The sequence below is a fragment of the Salarias fasciatus genome, chromosome 10, assembly GCF_902148845.1.
Source record: "Salarias fasciatus chromosome 10, fSalaFa1.1, whole genome shotgun sequence".
NCBI lineage: Eukaryota > Metazoa > Chordata > Actinopteri > Blenniiformes > Blenniidae > Salarias > Salarias fasciatus.
In genome coordinates this window covers 15,019,971-15,040,687 of record NC_043754.1, presented here as the reverse complement: position 1 = coordinate 15,040,687, position 20,717 = coordinate 15,019,971, and the positions used below count along the sequence as shown (strand labels likewise).

At 44.3% G+C, this 20,717-nt stretch overlaps 1 protein-coding gene across 3 annotated transcripts in view; it reads right to left on the bottom strand.

Annotated features, from left to right (window-relative positions):
* Nucleotides 1–20,717, bottom strand: part of rapgef6 (Rap guanine nucleotide exchange factor (GEF) 6) — a 74,141-nt gene that overhangs the window by 23,021 nt on the left and 30,403 nt on the right. For 2 of the 3 annotated variants that reach the window (XM_030100604.1, XM_030100605.1), the window contains exons 3-13: nucleotides 18,744–18,875; nucleotides 14,860–15,040; nucleotides 13,284–13,420; nucleotides 11,420–11,578; nucleotides 10,103–10,255; nucleotides 8,792–8,956; nucleotides 7,607–7,714; nucleotides 7,288–7,491; nucleotides 6,909–7,017; nucleotides 6,563–6,806; nucleotides 2,073–2,230 (exon numbers count right to left, since the gene is read on the bottom strand). In XM_030100604.1, coding sequence (XP_029956464.1) covers nucleotides 2,073–2,230; nucleotides 6,563–6,806; nucleotides 6,909–7,017; nucleotides 7,288–7,491; nucleotides 7,607–7,714; nucleotides 8,792–8,956; nucleotides 10,103–10,255; nucleotides 11,420–11,578; nucleotides 13,284–13,420; nucleotides 14,860–15,040; nucleotides 18,744–18,875 — 1,750 coding nt within the window. Of the gene's footprint in view, nucleotides 1–2,072; nucleotides 2,231–3,617; nucleotides 3,630–6,562; nucleotides 6,807–6,908; nucleotides 7,018–7,287; nucleotides 7,492–7,606; nucleotides 7,715–8,791; nucleotides 8,957–10,102; nucleotides 10,256–11,419; nucleotides 11,579–13,283; nucleotides 13,421–14,859; nucleotides 15,041–18,743; nucleotides 18,876–20,717 lie in introns of all 3 variants that reach the window. The other variant, XM_030100603.1, reaches the window with a different exon arrangement.

Here is a 20,717-nt window from a genome sequence, read left to right as displayed (position 1 = left end):
TCATAATTGTCAGAACTGAAAAATAGAATAATATGGCAACAGAAATTTGAAAAAAATGTCCTTTAAAATTACATGTACTGCTCCATAAGCTGAGGCTGACATTATCGTCTCCAGACTCACATTAATGAAGGCACTGAGGAAAATCCCTGCATTCATTCTTTTATCGCAGCGGCATCTAAGAGAACGGGAACGGCAGACAGACGGACATATGGACAAACTGAAAACATAATGTCTGATGCCAGCATGAGGGCATAAAAACCACCTTAATGGCTCCTTAAAACAACCCAGGAGCCGCCTGAAATCATAAAAACACAAACGGAGACCGATCCGAAACCAGAACTTAACAGGATCAACACATAAAAACGCTAAAATATCCCCCAAAATTGGCAGCAGAGGGCGAGAACATGGTGTCGACATCAGCCAGTATAGAGAAAAGTAAAGAGATGTTTGTGTTTCAGAAATATATGTGCTTCACATCTGTGCTTTAATGTAATCAGAGGTAAGACTCTGGTGGCGTAACAAGCTCTGCGCGGCATCTGGAAATAGATGTTTTGTTTGAACAGGCGCTTCTAGCATAAACTATTAGAGCTAATAGGAGGACTGAAGGAAACCCGACCTAACGGTGGATGATTAATGTGCCACATTTTTAGTGCGTGTGTGTGTGTTTGTGCTCTGGTATAACACAACCACATGTGATATATAGGTCCGCAAACGAGAGCTCGACATGCAGGTGTGTGCGCGTGCTTGTGTGTGTGTGTGTGTGTGTCTACAGATCATTGACGAATGGCCGGTGTAATAAATCAGAAGCAGATTTCGCCTCTCACTGTCTTCTGCCTTTCCACTCTCTCCATCTCCATCTACTTCTTACACATAAATAACATGTAGGGATCCACAGGGAACGCTCCATGTTAGCAGAAATAATTATAGGCTCAGAAACCCGTCGGACAGGAAAGGATTAAAATAGTCCAGAGGGTTAATGCCTGTCAGACACACAGGATTCTGCAAAAGCTCTGTGACACTTCAAAAAGATGTGTGTGTGTGTGTGTGTGTTTGGCAGAAAGCTTCATGGTTTTGCGCCGACTGAGTGGCTGTGTCCTCTTTCGTCAGCACAAGTGAGTGTTCTCAGGTTGGTTTTTTTTTTTTCCAAGGAGAAATACATATAAAGAGGTTGAGCCAGAGTTTGTGTTCCAGCCCGCCGAGTGTCTCCCGCACTGCGCTCCTCACACAGGTGCTTCACGCGATCCTGTTCAAGGGTGACTGGGTGTTTGCACAGCGTCGCTCGGCGCTCGCTGAGCACCGCAGTCCTTCACTCCACGAGTGGTTAACGCAGTTCAATGAGTCTGAGGTCTCGACTCGAGTGTGGCAAACAGCTTCGGAGGAGACGCTGTGAACTGGGACCGAGAACCCTGAGCGACTCGGGGACCGGCTGAGGGCGCCAAGGTTAAAAACACATGCTAATTAATGTAATGATGGTTTTACTTGCATGAATACATCAATTTATTCTTCACTTTTGTGTCAGTGTGCATTACTCACGTGGATTATTACAAGGTAACTGCTGTTTCAGTTTAACGTATATTTATAAATGTGTTCGATGTCCTGAAGTAGTTAAATTAGCACTCATTGTGTTTTCTGGTGAGAGTGTCACAGTGTAAATGACAAGAATTCCTACAAATGAGAGGATGAGATGGAATAACTGGCAACATTTACAGATGAAGAAGCGCTTAGATCCACCTGCCTCTGCAGTGATCACTTTACACCATGTATGTACCGTGTGCTTTGCTTTTTTGAGTCTTTGGCAACATGTTGGGCTGAATTTACGATAGTGAAACAACACAAATCCAATTTACCTTTCACAAGCAAAGTAAAACAAGTTCATCTTTGAGAAAAATGTTCAACATCGTGATAAAAACTGCTTTCATCCTTTTAGCTGAAGATTAAAAATTCTAAATCCGGCTGTTCCAAAACACTGCGGACCTGCTGCGTGCGAAGCTTGAATCTCCAAAACCAAACAAAACAGCATGAGAAGATTAGGATTTCACAGCTTTGACCAGATTACGTCCCCTCCCTCCTACCTGCGGGGTTGGAGAAGTCGAGCACGCTGGTCGCCGGCTGCAGCAGGTCGGGGCTGCTGGACGACAGGTTTCCGGGGATGGGCATGATGGCCACGCTGTGGCGGCACTGCTTGGTCCCCACGATGCTGTCGTCCTGAGACTGGCCCATGCCGCCGTCACTGGAGGGGGAAACCAGGGTGGGGAGGGTTAATGAGCTGAGCGTCCGACGCACAAAGTTCAACCAAAAAGCACAGACGGGCAGGACAATGAAACGAAGCATGGCGGCGTAACGCTGCGGAGAGAGGGGCGCGCATCTGAAAGTCATGAGAGTTTCAGATCAGTCAGATGACTTTCGCGGGACGTGTGCTGTCTGAGAGATGCACATCTTTCTGTCGGACTCCTCAGTTTCACTCTGGGACGGGTAAACATCGACCTTTACTTTAAAAGTGTCTGGATCTGCAGATGCATGATGGAAACGGCGGCTCGCTGGAGAGAAATCCACAAGCAGAAAGTCAGACACTCTGGGAAAGAATAACCTTGAACACTGTGGTGAAAACTGCTGCAGCCCAGTTTTTTATTAATTTCCAGTAATTCAGACTGAATATAAACTATTCAATTATGCAATCAATTCATGAAAAAAGAAAAAAAATATCGCTGCATAGATTTGAATATTGCATAGGGAATTGTTGTGAGTTTGAGCACTGGTCAGTCACTGCAGCGTCTCGTTCTGCCTGCATACTAATCGTAGCTTCCCTGCCAGTGTACGACTGTACAGTATGTCCTGAACACGGAGCAGTAATGCAGGACTTCCACTGACACGGCTACACGCCTCTGTAGTAAAGCCTCTGTAATCTCTGAATCGGCGGGCGACAGACAGGTAGAACGCAGACAGGACCGAACAAAAAGGGAGAGAAAGGTGGAAAGTCGACAAAAAAAAAAAAAAAAAAGGTACCAGAGGGGAGAAACTAGCAGGATTTAATATTTTTATCTAATGAAATAGAAGGAGAGAAAGGCAGGGGAGACTTAGAGAGCAGATAAGGGGGGAAATGAAGCAGATAAAGATAGCACAGGGCTCAAAAGACTACACTAAGATGCGGGTAGCTCCAGGGGAGAGTCTACAGTAATAATATTCACATTTTGAGCATATAAAGTCAAAACAGACTGTCATGCAAACAAACAAGTGATTTACTTATGCACCAGGTGTGCTCACTTTAGAACAAAAAAATAAATAAATCTCTAATCAATTGTGATAATAAGTTGACCCCTCGATGCTTCCACAGTTAATGTGAAGAGCACAATGCACCTGATGGCGAACAGAAGTTTAACTGCAGAGTCTGAATGTGAAACTGCAGAGGAGGAACACCTTGACTTCGCAGAAAAGAGGGATTCATGTGGCAAAGGAATTAGCATGAAATCCACAAAAGCAGTCCTCTCCTCACATCGGTGAAGGTCAGCAGCATTGCTGAGTGTGTGTGTGCGTGTGTGTGTGTGTGTGTGTGTGTGTATAATGCGGATGGATACTGAATCGAATGATTGGAGGATGGCGATTTACACAAGAGGTCTTACCCAAACAGGCCCCTGAAGCAGCGGAGACAAACGGGAAGAGAGACGACATTGAAAATCGTGAAACAGAAGAAAAAAGAAAAAGAAAGAAAGAAAGAAAAGGAACAGAAGCACATAGCTTTGCTGAAGTAAATCAAATTTACCAGTGCAGCAGTGTGTGGCTGTATCTGTGCGTGTAGGACACACACACACACATACACACACACACTTAAAACAGAATAAATAAACATGTAGGGTAACAAAATACACAACAGCTAAAGATCGGACACGTCTGACAGGTCTGCTGAAATCAAAAAGCAGAGACATCAGGACCACTTCCACAATGAGAGCAAAGCTTTAGAAGCAACACGAGACAGCAGAAAGCAGCATGAAGCACGGAGAGAGCTAAAACACATTTATCCTCCGGATACAGACGTTTCTGCATAATGCAGTGTGGTTCAGCATAACAACAAACTTTCTTTTAAAAAAAGGACCAAAACATTCGATCAGTGAATAAAGGTTTGAAATGCACATAAATCATCCTTTATTGAATGATTTCCAGCAAGTGCGTTTTAATTGAAAGCTGAACGTGTGTTGTTGCGTCTCTGCTCCTCCAGATCATGTGATCCACAGGGGTGGTTTAGTTCAGGGGCCACATTCAGCCCAACTTCATCTCGAGTGAGCCGGACAGGTAAAATATATCCTTTATAACCATTAAATTGAGGTTTTTCTTAGTTGTGGCGCAGAGTATATGTATGGAATGAAAATGCCGATGTTTTCTCTCAGCCGTGTTGCATTATGCATGTTTTTTACAAACTCGCCCTGACAACATGACTTTGAGAAATGAGGCAGATATCATCCATGGCAGCATCGTCAATATCTCGGCTCGCGTCTCATTGTGTTTCCAAATCATAATGAATTTGTTAAAAAAAAAATTATTCAATGTTTTCTTTGAAATTTTTACAATTTGGTGGTTTGGTGAGTCGGATTGGAGCCTTTTGCTTCGACCCATGATCCTTGTCTTTGACACCCTTGATTGTGTATTGATTTCAGTCATTTCAATGCCGTTCCTGATGATGAACGGCCTCTGCAAGGAAACGTGCAGCAATTTGAACAGCAAACTTCCAGTTTGAGTGTAGAGAATGTTTTCTCAATGAAAGGACAGTCTTGTGCATGTGTATTAGAAACCAATATTTCTCATTTCTTTTCCTCCTCTTCATCTCATCAGCAGTGCAGCCAGTTCACAGTGAATGCGGACATGGTGTTGTTCACCGAGGCACAAACATCTAATAACACAGTAATTACTGTGATCGCGTTACGGGTGAGCGAATGAACTGTATCACACAAGTTCACGGAGAATGAAAATGGCTTCACGGGACATGGAGAGTTATGGGGTTTATCCTCGTCTCATTAAATCGCCTCCGCTCGTGATACAAACAGACTGCAGGTTAAAACCCCTGTCTATTGCTTTCCAATCTGTGGGATGTAAATCAAGCGGGCCGGACGATACGGGATGCATATAAAGGCAAACGCACTCGGCGGGACATCTTCATTTGGCAGGAAAACAACTTGTTTATTGCCTGTGTGCCCTTGTGGTACTAGAAAAAAAAAAAAACAGTCCTGGTTTGAAGTAGAGGACAATGTCAGCCAAGAAGAAGGAAAGAAGCCGCAGCAGCAGCAGCGATGGTGGCTCTGAAATTGTCCAGGAACGAGCAACCGAAGAGCCATTTTGGGTTTCTATAATGAACTTATCCGCGATAATCCTATTAAGCAGATGCTCGAGAAGCAATGAAGTTTTAAATCTATAGGAGAGAGTGACGACGTTATAGCAAAGGTGAATGCAGTGTTGCTCCCTCTTGAGAGCCGCTGTGTCCTCACTCAATGACACAGAGTAAAAGTACACAATCCTCAGTCCCTTTTTTTTTTTTCCAAGTGCCATCTAAATGGTAACAAAGACTTGAAAAAAGAAACGGTTTAAGTCGTAATCCAGACAATAAAAGGCATTTGAAAGCAGCATAATCAGCTGGGTCGATAACCACGTGAATGCCTGGTGCATTCAAAGACGGAGCGCATTCAGTTTCCCAGCAAACTGCTCGGCTTTGTAGCCATCATCATTACTGGAGCCGCACACGGCTGCATGTGTGTGAATTTACATTGAATGAGACGGTTCTGTAATTACCGGTAGCATCGCTGTCTCCCTCCTGCTCGCTCTCTCTCTCTCTCTCTCTCCCTCCAGCGCTAACTCAGTATGAAGCTAAATGAGGCCTGGAGAGGCATGAAATGATGAGATGAAATCAAGTGTGTATCGGCACGTCACGGCTGGAATATTGAATCTGAGCCTCATCTGCACAATCGCTCCAGATGCTGCCGGTACAATGGCGAGATATGGATGACAGAGACGGCCGTTACAGGGCGGTGATGATCATGATTATGACGTCTTTTACGGGTTTGTAATATACCTATAATACAGTCGCTGAAGATAAGTGGAAAAAGAAGAAAGAGCTTTGTACATCTGAGTACTACAGGCTAAAAAAAAAAACAGTAAATGCCACAATTTCAAAGCAAGATTTGAAAAAGTACAACTTATATTGATATTAACTCTAAAGCAAGGTTTGACAATGAATCTGAATTTGGGGAAGCATTAGGTTCAGCGGAAACTTGCTCTATTTCTTACATTAGCTTTAAAAGGAGGATAAAAAGTGCTTCTCTCTCACTTTCTGGAAGGTTCAATTCAGCAAGAAGGGCAGAAGATAAATCCAGCTGAGCTCACTAATCGTTTGAGGCATTAGAGGAGGATCTGACTGACTTTCAGGTCAGGCTTTCCTCTGTTTATGAGTCACTGTATGACAATTATTTCAGCTGTTTTTTTGTTGCAATCCATCGAGGTGTGCCCATTTACTTGAACTCATGAAGAAAGCACTCATGTGGAACAATCAGCGCTTCAACTCCAGCAGCTCCGTCCTTCTTACCTGAAGGGTTTGGGTGGCAGGATGCTGAAGCGCGTCTTCTCCAGCATCTTCCTGATCTTGTTCCGTCCTCCTGACACGGTGTTGGCCTTCATTTTCCGGGTGCTCTTGTGGTCGGTGGGGAACTCCATGTCTCCGGGGAGGTCGGGGATGGAGAAGCGGTTGCCCTTTTTCTCCTGGATCTTGGGAATGTGGGGGCCGCCGTTCTTCTTCTCATGCATGATCCTGCTGAGTAGCTCTTTGAAGACTAGACGGAGGAAGAAAACGATCATCAGCCAGTCTCTATCACGACTGGAGTTTCTGCTACGCAATATCCTGTACAATCTGACTGAACTTCGACCTCACTCACCGAATATGTTGGTTTTGACGGTGAGGGAGAGGTGTGTGTTATTCCTCAGGATGTCAACAGCTTTGGACAAGGAGATGTTCTCAAAGTTCTGACCATTGATCTCCATGATCTGAAAGAAGCAGGATACAAGTACAGAAGGGAGGATTAAAAAAAAAAAAAAGACTAAGGCAGCAAGTGAGCAGTTTCTGCAAACACGCACTGAATTCTGCTAAAAAAAAAAATGTTTAAATTTGTTTAAAATTGTTTAAAATCAATCAATTTTGACTCTTTCTTTAGTGTTTCTGCTTCCATTTTTTGTTTCGTAAACTGATCGAAACCACTGTCGTGCTGTAGAAAATAAACAGCGCTGCACTTCACTTCCCCCACCAGGTGGTCTCACCTGGTCTCCACGCTTCAGTCCGGCCTCTGCCGACTTGCTTCCTTCCTCTACCGAATCCACGAAGATGCCGAAGCCCCTCTCGCTGCCTCCCAGCACGTTGAAGTACAGCGGCGACTCCCTGGACGCCTTCTGGAGGGTGATCTGCCGCCACTTCGCCTTGGCGGCGCAGGCGATGTTTAGCAGCCTCAAGTGGCCCTTCATTTTCTGAAGGGGAGAAAAATTAAATAAATAAAAAAATTATAACGTGAGAAATCTGGTTTATAAACAGACTGAAACTAAAGCCACTTTAAAAAAAATAAAAAAAAATACGGTCTCTCACTGTTGCTTCTAGATGTTTCTCAAACTCCTCCAGGAAGCGCGTCATGGCTGGGTCGCCCTCGAAGTCGTTGAAGTGGTTGTTGACCCACAGCAGCACTATTCTGGTCACCTGTGAAACACAGCCACAGCTTTGTTCACCAGAGAAACAAAACACAGCGTAGAAAACTATTTTCACTTTCTGGAGACCTTTTACGGTAAAAACGTGAGCTGCTTTGAAAGGAGCGTTGAGAAGCGCGGCAGACCACTGATCAGGTCAGATTGAGACGCGCTGCAGGTGACGGTGTAGTTGCAAAAGCATATGATGGAAATAATACGAAATGATGGGCTTCAGGTGGCGTCTTAGTTAAACTATTAAATACAGCAGTTCTTTCTAATTTAAATAAAATGGTTAAAAGTAACTTGCTAAGAGAGAAAATTGCTCTATTTCTGTAGCACAGTGCAGCTCCAGGGGTCAGACGGTATCTTTAACGCAAGCCTGTTCTAGATCTGCTTTCAAAACACAACATTTGCAAGTAAAAAGGGAGAAACAGCAGGAAGGCTTTTTAATGACTTCCACTACAGCTACTTTAAAAGGCTTTTGCCACTGGCTGAATGCTTAACATTGTACTTCAATAATTAGAAGGGAAAAAAAAATAAATGTGCAAGGAAACAATAATTCCTACACATGTACTCTGCAGAGAACATTGTAGTAACCTTTGCCAAAGGATAGAGCGGCAGCCGATCAATGAACGCTCCCTTTACTTCAAAGCCTGCTACTTTTTCTCCCATCAAGGATTAGCTCCTCTTTAAAGGGCGCTCAAGAATATATAAGCCTGATAACCACATAAAGACTATTGACAGTGGAGGGGCAATCTTATGTTAACCAAGTTATGGACGACGGAAGCATCAAGCAGGAAGAAATCACTACCAAGCTCAAGGACAGCTGAGGTTGCTGTTCGGGCATCGACCAGCATGTGACACATGAATTTACATCATGAATAAAGATCGAACGGGGGCTGATCCCGACGCCATCGCTCACACAGTGAAGAGACATCTGAAAGTACTATTACACATTATAACATATTATAACATTAGCCTTCCCTTTTTCCTCCCATCATTGACCTTTCTCTGACTTATACAAAGACAGATCCACAAACATCTGAATATTCGGACGGCTGAATTCCACCGTGAAGCCGAACACACTGACCGTGTCCCTGAGGCTGTCCACCTGGAACCACTCCAGCAGCTTCTTGCCGACCTCCATGGGACTCGACAGGAAGGTCCTGTAGGTCAGCAGGAAGTCTTCGATGTAGGTGGGGTCCACCACCGACGGCTCCTCCACCAGGTGCATGATCAGACGCTCCGGGGTTCCCTGAGGTCAGAGAGACAAACATCAACCGGGGAGGAAAACTGCCGGAACACGCAAACACCAATTTGAATAATACGTCCACATTAATCACAAAGACGACAAGGACTAAAAAGACGCAGCTATTGAACTGCAGCTCCGTTAATAAAACAAGAGCAGAGGTGTCACTCATGCAGGTTTGATATAAATAAAATACAGATGATATTTTCCGACTAAAGTTCAAATCCATGACGCAAAAAGTTCACTCTGATTTCAGCTCTGCTAAATGCCACCACAGCAGAGGTTTCTGAGAGGCGGGGGGGGGGGGACTCGTTTGACAGGGAACAGAAACTACAAAGGCATCCACTTTTGTCAGACACAGAAAGAACAAAGCCAAAAACAAAAGCGGAAACGCGAACACTTGTGAATTGACTCGTCTCCACTGGATGTGTTTTAGAGCCAACAGCTTTTCTCGGAGCGGCGGCCAAGAGAATCATTGGGGCCCATTATCTGATCGATACCTGGCTGCCTCTGGAGAGTCGGGGGGGGGAAGGATCAAAAGGCTTTGGAGCGCGCCGCGATGTAGCGAACAAGAAAATGCTCCGGCAAACACTAATTCTGCTAACGGTGTCTCTTAACGATCAACCAAGCACAGCAAACAACCGCTCCGATGCCGAGGAGGATCGGTCAATTCATAATGATGCAGTGCACGTCGGTCTGAACTATCTCAGTGTGGAAAAAAATGGAGAAAAAAAATACATGAAAAACTTGAATTACTGCTTTTAGTCGACATGTTATTTAAAGTTCAAGGTGAGATTAAACATGCTCATTGGCTTAACCTCTCTCTCAGACTTGAAACACTGAAGATGTGTCATCTTAAGGTTGGATTAAGATGTGCACTAGCACAAGGTCAAATGGATTCCTTTACTGAGCCACTTTCAGAAATACAAAACACACCAGAATAACTTAACCTTGTATTTGAACACCAAAAAAAAATGAAGATTTTAGTCAAGCCCGAGACAATGAGAGGACAGCAGACGTTCCCTTGTTAGTTTATGTGCTCATTCTCACTCATTTCCAGGATGAAACTGTGCTCTTAGCTGCTGCTTCACTCATGTAAATTCACAAATATAACCAAAATACAGCAGGCTGGATAACTCCAAAATGACTCACCTTGATGACGATGTGGCCCTTCCTGGTCCCGCTGCGGTCGAGCTCCCGGTGCTCCTTCACCATCACGATCTCCCCCTCCTCCTCCACCTTGTGCGTGTTCTTCTCCACATGGTTGAGGATGCGCCAGTAGTCCTCCTGGGCGATGCAGACGAACTGGTCGAGGACGACATGAGGACAGCGGGTGAACTTGTAGAAGAGCAGGACGTTGCTCTGCACCACGTTCGGGAACTCAAGCAACAGCACGGAGGAGGCATGAGAGCGGGCAGGGAGAGGCATGGGAAGGAGCTGATCTATATCTCCAAGCGGCACTTGTCTAAATAAGTCCCAAATTAAGTGCCTCTGCGGTCCAAAATCAACTCAAGTAGCCATTTTTGCAGAAGCATCCTTCACTCAAGTTTAAAGCTAAACTAACCTTCTGAACAGAAACCACGGAGGCATGGCTGTTCGCTACACTACAGCGTTGTCACTTTCGCCGAGCCTCTCCAGCAAATCATCAATTTCTGCATTTCCCTCTGCGACTTCCTGACTATCTGAACGGAGGAAATGACACGTGCATCGGGCGGCGGGGCAACGTGGACAGAGAAGCTGCCCCTGAGAGCGTGTGCGTGACACTTCTGTACCTTTCAGATCCCGGCGCTATATTAGACAAACCCACGAAGCTATTCGTAAACCGGATCTGAGAAAGATGCTGTCTACAGGCCATGCAAAAGAAGCCTCTGACTTATTTCTCAGCCATGAGTTTGCAGTTTTAAGTATTTTGAATGATATTTTGTGATTTCCAAAAGCTCAAGGGGAAGCCCTCAGTGTGGATTTGTGAGTGTTCTGCACAGGCTGCAGACCTGAGGACCGTCGTAAAAAGAAGAAACGAAAACAAGGACTTCATGATTCTTGAACTATGACACATATTTTGCATGACAAGCTTAAGGAGAGCAACACACGCACTCTTCGCCACATTTCAGCACATGCAAAAATATTTCTTTGTATCGCAGCAATTTTGTGTTTGACGACAGTCGAATTAATGAATTTATTCTGCTTACAGATGAAGTCAAACAGTTTCCAGCTGCACCCAGACAAAGTGGAGTGGGCCAAATGTCACAGCATGCTAATATTGTGATTTCTGGGGAAATGTGCTTGACATTAAATGCCATGAGTCTTATTTTCTAACCATGACTTCTCACATAACAGCCACACTGGTGCTAGAAGGCTTTCAAGACTCAACCACCTTGCGGACAGTTCGGTACGCTGCAGAGCGCTTCACAGATGATCGACGGGTTTTAAGCCGTCGCTCAAACGCGGCACCTCTTCGTCCGCCTTTACCTGGCAGTCGTCTCCTTTGGTTCGAACCTCTCCGTTCATGTACTGCTTCTCCAGCGAGGGTGAGATGCCGAAGCTGTTGCCCATGCAAAGCGTCTCCACTCTCCCGTCTGAATGGCTGATCTCAACCGCTCCGTTCAAGATCACATACCAGAGGTCGAGCTGCGGGGAGAACACAAAAAGCTGAATGAGAGAGACGATGTGAACTTTTTTTTATTTCCTCCAGCTGTGGATACATCGCACATCCATGCATATTTAATATATTGCTGTGTTGAAACTGGCTGTAACCACTGAAAATTGCACCACTGAAGTTGGCACACAAACAATGTAGAATATAGAATTGCTTCCTGCTGATCAGGAAAAAAAAAGATTTGTCCTTAACATTCTCGACTTGTTCCTTCAAATAATGGTATTTAAAGGTTTTCACTGCTAATGACTGAACATGGCGCTGCGTTACAAGATGACAGCGTATATTGTGATTACAATGTGCGATGCGTGAGGTATGACTGCTGCAAACGGAGAAGCATTATGTCTCTAGCGGTGGCTTTTGAGAAGGAAATGCCGGCAGGCATAATAAAACAAGCCATTCATCCCGAGTGTGAGCGGATGGCGGGAGGGTGAATGAGCCCCGGGCTCCCTCTGCAGCGATAGCTGATATTTCCTCCTCATTGCCTTTTCATTTGCTCCACGTTTCTCACCTGAGCAAATCTCCAATTTCTTTTCCCAATGCTTCTCACTGCGACTGCCCACCTGTTTCTCTTTTTCCCAGACAGCCTGCCACTCTTCATTTTCCTCAGCAGTGATGAAATTATATTAAGTAAGTTCAAGTGAGGCGATGAACAAAAAAAAACAAATACACAAAACCTTTTGTGATACAGTTGAGCCACATCCTTACCTTCCTAACACAATACAACGGAACTGGGGCTAAGTTCAGGTGTAATTTCTTTAAATAAAATGTTAAAGAAAGCATATTTCACTCGTCTCTTGTTGACTCGCTCGCCATTTCCTCTTCCTTTGTGCCGCCTGAAGCTTCTCTTAAGGCCACTTTAGTGTCTTTATTTTCCTTTCCCTCCCTCTCTCACTTAGTGAAGTGCTTCTCTTTGACCTTCAACATGAATCCACAGTGAGACAGCGGAGTGGAGAGCTGCCCATCAACCGGCCTGACACCGTCAGTACGGATGTACACGCGCGCACACACACACACACACAAGGCGCATCCATTCACGAGTGCCTTCCACAGATGAGTGTGTTTATGGTTCTGTCCTGCTGCCGTTGCTGTTCGACCGGGCTCGGCGTCCGGCAGCCCGCGTCCATTTATCGCCCTGTCGAGTCTAATGCTGCAGCGTGTAACAGAACAGCCATGACAGAGCTCCCGCTTCTCAGGCGTGTAACTTAATTAATTAGCCGTGTTGCAGCTAAAGTGACTGACGGGCTTCGCTCGCTGCAGCGGCTTGCCACTTGCCAGCTTGTGTGTGTGTGTGTGTGTGTGTGTGTGTGCACGCACATAAATCATGCTCCGGCACCTGTATATGTCCCTTTAAACTGCAGTGCGTGTGTTTGCTTATTCCTGTAACATTCCATAGCTTTTCTTCACTTACCGTTGTACATATTCAGAAAATCACTATGATTAACAAATGCTTTCATTGTAGTTATTGTTGAGTGCATTTTATGTAACTCAACATAAAAGGCAGATAAAATGAAGACGTATTTGCATATCACGACTTCATTGATGGATCTAAATTGCAAAAGCTGCAGTAAAGCTTGTATAATAGATTAACCGCACAAGCATTAAACATCCATATTTCAGACACATGACATTTTAAAAGTTCCTCTGTTGTCTGAGCATCTTATTTCTGGGACTTCATACCTCTTGCTTGTCCTGCAGCATGACCGTGGCGGCCTGCTCCACCACCTCGAACACCATGACACTGCACAAGTCCCGTCGCACGGACATGGTCATGTTGGCGAAGGCGGGCAGCTGGTGCATGAACTCCAGCAGTTGCTCTATTGGGCATGAAAAAAACAGAAGCAGGCAAAAGAAAGCAAATAAGAAAGTGTGGAGAAAAACAAAACGAAAAAAAGCACTGGGCCTTGTGAGCCATGAAAAGAGGGTGTATTGATAGAACGCCTGTATCCAAAGCAATGCGTCTCAGGTGCGCAGGGGGAAAAACATATTGATTTTGCTTTTCACAGACAAACAGCAGCATTTCTCAAATAATCCATTGACTTTTAAATTGTCCTTTCTGCAAGCAAAACCCACTCCTAAAAAACACTTTTTGAAATGTTGAAGGTTCAGTGTGAATGCCCTCTCAAACAAACCCCCCGAAAAAATTCAAATGTTAGTTGAAATTAATGGAAACCCACGTAATTGCTTGTGATTTTTATGACGACTTTGCATTTTTTTCCTACTAGTTCCTGCCTTGGTGACCACGTGCGACTCTGCGCTGCATCAGAGTTCAGAGCGACTCGCCGGCCTGCATCTCCCTTCCTTCATTCCTCCACACTGTTTCTCTCTGCATCGTCTTCCTTCTCAATAGTTTAAAGTACCAGATGGTTTTGAGTATGCAGCATGAAGGAAAAACCTTCAATTAAGTACATGTTCATTAATATGAGTGCAAACTCCCGGGTGTGGTAAATTCAACCATCTGGGAAGCAAAGCAGAAGAAAGCCAAACTCTGCAGAGTGTGCAATGGAATTTGTATGACTTGTATGGTTGTAATCCTACTGCAAATATATTGATGATTAAAGTAAGAACTGTGCAGTATCTAGTCTTTTTAGTTGGTGACACATTAACACAAGTCTATTTCTTTCACCGAGGCTTTATCATGACTATGGATTGAAAGCGGAAAATGTGCATATTCCAAATAAAGTAACAGTAAGAAGGACTTTGATTTGCTTAAAATTCACAAATTCCTGGGTGAATGTGTCCGAACCATTAGAACAAGCTGATTTTTGTAGGGTAAATCAAGCAACTCAAGCAAACTATCATTTTAAAAATCCACTAGGCGCAGCTCCGGTGAGCCAGGGCTGAACGCTGCCGTTCCCCTGAATGAGCTGTGACTGTATCGCTGAAGGCCAACCAGAAGGCCAGCCTCTCAGCAGGCACTCAGCAGGCCAGCCCTTTACAACGACTCCCGGCTCTCTGATGTGGTCACCTTCTCCTCCAGGACCCCGCTGGGTCCCACTAATGAGGTTGCTTCTCTGATTGCCGGCTTTAAAAAAAAAAAAAAAAAAAAAAAAAAAAAATCCACACTGGAAGGGCACAGGTGTTTAGAAACCACCACGAGGGGTCTTTATAAATAGGGGACATTTGTGTATCGTACTGTGTGTGCTTACTGAATGATAGATGATCCAAAAATAGCAACCGAGAGCTCAGGACTAGGAAAGGGAGAAGAGCAACATCCAGCTATGTGTCAAATGTTACAACTAGAAGTGGGACTCACCGATGTCGTCGTCGTTGCGGTCGGTCGGATCTTTCTCCAAACACTCTCGGACCAGGTCTCGACCCAGAAGAGTGTCTGTCGCTCTCTCCAGGTCTTCATCTTCCTCCTCCTCTTCCTCACTGTCCACCGCAGCCTCCGGAAGTCCAGAAAGATCCACGTCGCCCAGGTCGCTCTCTGTGGCCTGGAGACCAGACAGCAAAGAGGCTGGTGAGAAATAGTTTGCATAGAATTGTCCTATTTAAAAGCTGAGTAAATCTGTGAGTTTTCATTAATAAACGTGATAAAACGTTGAGAAAAACGTTGAATTCAGCGTCTGTAGCTGTAGTGACCCTGAGTTAAAACCCCAATACTAGAAAAACACAGACCGAGAGGCAAAAATTTAAATCCAGCAGCGCTGCTTCATATTCCTCCACATCCCCTCTGCGCAGGACAGACAGATGGTCGGCACGCTATGGATCTAAAGCAGCATCGGGGCTTTCAAGTCAGCTGGGAAATGAACTGTCAACCCAGAGGTGAAGCGAGGAGCACTGAAGACCATCTGCCGGCTTGCTGCAGGTCGCCACAGAAGAAACAACTGATGGAGGCTCATTAGACTGTTGTCTTTGTCTGTTTCCCAAATTAATTTCCTTAGATGCAATTATCTGAGCAGCAAATTCACTCACTTCCCCCAGTATTAATAATCAACACTGGATAAAATAATTAAAAGGGAAGGGCCTTGTTGGGACTAGCAGGTGCAGGCTCAATGTGCCACTTTGAAAAAGGAGAAATTTATGTTTCAACACAGAATATCAAAGTGAGAAAAGCATCACTGTATCTTTTCAAATGCTTATGTGAGTGTGGAAGAAGAAAATGTTCTCTCCGAATCCATCGTGGGTCCAAAAAAATTGTGGTAATTTTTCTGTGGAATTGCATGTGTGCTGCGACAAAACTGAAGATGAGCAGTTGTGCAACCCTGACACAACTGTGCCTCGCTTTATCGTCAGTCTCTTTCCCTGGAACTGCAGTCGGCGACACATTTCTGGGTCCTTCTGGGAGCCCCGTTCATTTCCAATGCAGGATGTAGCCTTTCAGTTCGATCCCTCTGGTCTTAAAGCGAGCTTGAGTCAGGATATACGCGGAGACAGGGGACCTCGGATCTACAAATACCTATACAATTTAAAGGGCGGCGGCTGGCGAAGCGAGATGGGAAAGTGAAAAATAAAAAGAGCATTGTTGAAAGGTCTGCGATTTACAATGGCCGCGAGATGAAAAGGCAAAAGGAAGGAATGTGAGAAGCGTGGGTAAGCAATGGAAAATGAAGGAGTAAAGCAAAACTGTTGAGTGTTACAAGAAAGCAGGATTGGAAAACAATTGAAGGTGTGCAAGAGAAACAAAACGGGGGGAAAAAAAAAATCAAGGTTTCACTGACAGGTGCAGAGCAGCGGAGGTCAGTGCTTTAAGACAGCTGTAAACAAACACAGGGCCGGGTCGGCGACAAGCTGATGGGATCGGAGCCGTGTGATAAATACCTAATCTGAGGATGAAAAGATCAAGTTGCTGTGTTAAACGTCTGAACCGAGCTGACCCGGCTCGCATCAATCTGCGAGCGCTTGCAGATGAGACTCAGGAGGGAGGACAGGTAGCGGCAGATAACAGAAGGAAATATCTGGACAGTCGAGATACGTTTTCCAGTTTGATGCATCTCTTTTCATTCCCATATTTACGGATTCATTTGATTTAATAATGCACTTGACTACTCTGAACAGTGATGATTACAATGGAAATGTGTGCCAAACACACATGTAAAATGTGGCGCATGTGTGTGCGTGAAGATGAAGAGAAAAGTAATCCTTTGCAGCTCTCGGTAAAGAACAGTCGAGGCTGGAAGGATAATCTTGAAAGGGTTTTGTTGGATTTATTACAATTTTCTTTATAAAGACAGGAGATTAAGAGATCTGACAGATTAGAATGATTACATGAAAGACTTATCGTGTTCTCTTTTATGGTCGTATTGATTCACAGCCATTCGGATACCCCACTCTCAGAGAGACATTTCACTGAAGAGCAAACCGAGCTGCTGAAATGTCACACGAAAGGTGAAGCAGATACAAGAGGAGATTGTGAATTGTGATTGATAATGACACTTAATTGCTTTAATGATGGTGCATTTATGCATCGAGCTGGATAATTAGACTAAATGCAAATGTGGAAATATTTTGGCATTTAAAAGAAAAGATTGATAGTGTGAGTAAACTAATTTACATTTAAAGAAGAACGTTTCAAAACTCCTGCATTGACGGCACACGTGTCTTCGACAGAGGATATCTGTTCATGGTCTGGAGGCCGGGATTGCGACCGGGGCTTCATTCAACATTCACCAGCCGCCTCTAATCTGATATTTTCTTCATTCAGTTGCAAAACTCTGATGCAACATCTCCTTCGGTGACTCCTCAGTTTTCAAGCTCAGTTGTTCGGTTCAATAATACAAGATCATTTCACTTCCTTTTAGTCATTTGCCGTCTAATATGTGCCAACCTATAAGTATCGTATGGGTTTAGTATGAAATGTTAAATATGTGTTTATCTCCTCCTTGTTTGTGCAATCAGCTCTCGTATTGCTTCTTGGCGTTATTTCAGATGAGAACGGGTTCTTAATGAAGAATACTTGAGCGTTTAAAAAAAAAATTGTGACTGCAGTGTTTGATTTTGATGTCTGCTTTATTTATTTGCTTTAAGTTAAAGGGAAGATAATTAAGGACACATCAAGGATCATTTCACCATTTTGTATGTTGTCAGTTCCTCACACTATTTTTCTGTATTCACAAAGAAAGAAAAAAAAAACAATCTAGATGAGATGAAACAGAATAATTAGTGTCTGATTGGTGGAATTACAGTAAAGAGGCATTCATCATGCAACAGACATACAAATTTATTTAACTCTTAACCGTTCACTAACAAAATGACATCTAGGAATCAAGCAACATGATCAGACAATGTAAATTTCCTAACTAATGCCTATCCTAATTTTCCACTCGCTCTTGGGAGTTTAAGACAAATGGAAGCAGACGACAGATGTGACGGTGACAAATCCAGCTACACTGATAAGGTCGGAGCTCCTATACCTGTGACACAGGTATAGATGGAGCTCCAAAGGTTAGGTTCATTTCCTACAGGTGACCTTTAATCCTCAGGAGGAGGTTTCAGAGGGAGACGAGTCGCGGGGACGAACAGCTGATGTGTGGTAATTAGCGGGATAGAAGGAGCGTGAGGAGGGAGGGGGGGAGGGAGGGAGGGGTGCACAGATATACGACAGGTAGGCAGACAGAATTAGAGCACGGTGACAGCGGCGACAATCCAACATCAGTGAAAGACTCTTTTGTCGCAGAGCAGATGTTGTTGCAGTGTGATGGCGAAAGTTTGACAGGAGAGATGAGTTTGTTTACTGAGACGAGCTCTTTTGTAATGTATGCTTCACTTTACATTCATCAAACACTTTATTTTCTAAAAAAAAATAAAAGTGACAGTGATGCAAAATGATGCTTGAAAGCCTTATTTGAGGGACTAAAGGTTCTGCAAACAGACTTATTATGAAGTATTAACCTTCGACAGCTCGGAATCCGCTTGGGGAAAAAAAGGCTGCAGTTTGAGAGAAATAGTTTCACTATAAACTTCAAGAACGTGATGCATTATAGCAGGAATGTAGTAATTAGTTCTCACCCCTCATTGCGAAGTCTGAGATGCACTGGGTCTTTGCCCATAGAGATGGGCGGATGGATGCACAACAATGATCAATAAGCAGCTTTAATCCATCAATCAATCAGACAAGCAAAACCGCTTGAAAAACACGCACGCCAGTCTTCCTCAGTCTTTAAAAAAAAGTGCAGTTGAAAATGAAAATGAGCTCACCTGATAAATGTCCGACAGGCTGCTGCTGCCCGAGTCGCTGGCGATGCTGCATCCCGATTGGCTGGGAGGCACGTGCATCACCTGCTGGTGGGGGTGGTCCGTTAGGTGCATCTTATTGAGGTCGGCAGGAAGCTGCTCAGACAGAGGAAGAAGAACAGAGAGGGCGAAGAGGACGTGAGTTCCACAGAGGTGAGCAACAATAAAAACAGCGAGAAAAACAGGCATACACACACACACACACACCAACACACATATACAGCGGACAGTAGAGGTGGGAAACTGGTTTTTCTCACACAACATTCAAGTCGTCTGCATGTGAGCACTGCATATATATAAAAGGGAAAAGAGAACATGCAGGCATTTAGAGTAGCCCAAATCATTGCCCGCGCAAAAAAAACTACAACCACTTAAACAATTAACTCAGAAAACAAATCTGAAAACCACAAAGACAATTAGGCCCTTCAAGAAACGTGTACATTTCTCAGATGAGAAGCTCATTTGCAAAAGCAAAATTGCAAGCATCAATTCAAACAGATTTGCTGCTGTTTTCCCAATTAAGTTTCTCTGAAAACTGCGAAAACCAAATTGCTATGAGCGCATTCAAAACACCTCATCCGTCCTGACGCCCAGCCAGACAAAGACGTCTGTCAACTGACCGCAATAAACAGGAGTTGTGGGGCAGTTTGAGTGCAGGATGATGATGCAGAATGAGTGGCGCACACTTCTCTTCGCTCCTCATGTGTCACCTCTAAACTGCGCCCTGTCACATCCCTCACAGTAAGTGGCAAATCTAGAATCGGCACACATAGGATTTTGGCCGCAAGGTCACCTAATGGATGTATGACACAAAAACATTACTGGAGCGTCTGTATTTGTATGCTAAAAGAACTGCAATCCTCGAAAAAACATTTCAAAATGTATGCGTGACATCTTTTTTAAAAATGGCAGGGCTCTTCTGTGCATTGTGATGAATGCTAAGGACAGTCTAACTTTCTCCCACAGTCCAAAAACATGTTTTTAAGGCTAAGCGGTGTCTCTAAACTGAATACAGCTATAGTTTAGATAATCAATTAATCAACCCTTTTCATAATACCAGCCGTACGACTTATACACTGGTGAATTATACTGGAGCACTGTTGCTAAAAAACACTCCGGTCGCTTGCTGTTATAATAATATAATAATATAATAGTTTAACTGTGACATGGCTCACTAAAACAGAAAATTGTGCCTAAAGAAAGACTCAGACATCCAATGTTTAAAGATTCATCAGCAGTGGACATGCTCTCATTGAAACTGTCCAATTTGTAGAAGCAGTGCAGCAATAGGTCAAGTCTGGGTTTTCCTCCGACATTTAGCAGCTCATATCTCATGTCTTTCTCCGGGACTGGTGCGCTGCTCGTTCAGGATGAAAAGAGAACTGAAAAATCTTTCCACAAAGTTTTGCAGCTGGAAAGAGGACCTGCAGTCATAACGAGAAAGTAAAAAACGACGTTTCTGAAACATCATAGATCTTTTTTTTTAGCACTACTCCAGTGTAAATGGCGGCCCCTCTCTGTGCCAGAGGAAAGCCTGACAGACTTTAAATCTAATGTCTTACCAGTTTGGATCGGGGCAGTGTGAGGGTGAGAGAAGAGGTCCTCCTGCGACACCGAGCAAACCTACAGCCCCCTTCCTCCATCGCTGCACACTGGCTAAAACACCGAGCGCTGTAAACACGCAGCGGTGCCGGCAGGAGTGAAGCTGGGGAGCCGTCTGACGAGACGGGGAATCAACATGTTCACATGCAATATTAAAAACCGCGAATCTGGGGGGCACTGCCCCCTCAGTGCTCTCTTCTGATAGGCCTGGTGTACTGTACAACACCTAACATCCCCCCTTCCTGAATCCCAGAGGAAAACTCTGAATTTGGGGGGAGGGGAGTTTAAAAAAAAAAAGTTCACTGGCTTGTTCTTAATGTCCAGCATATTAAAAGA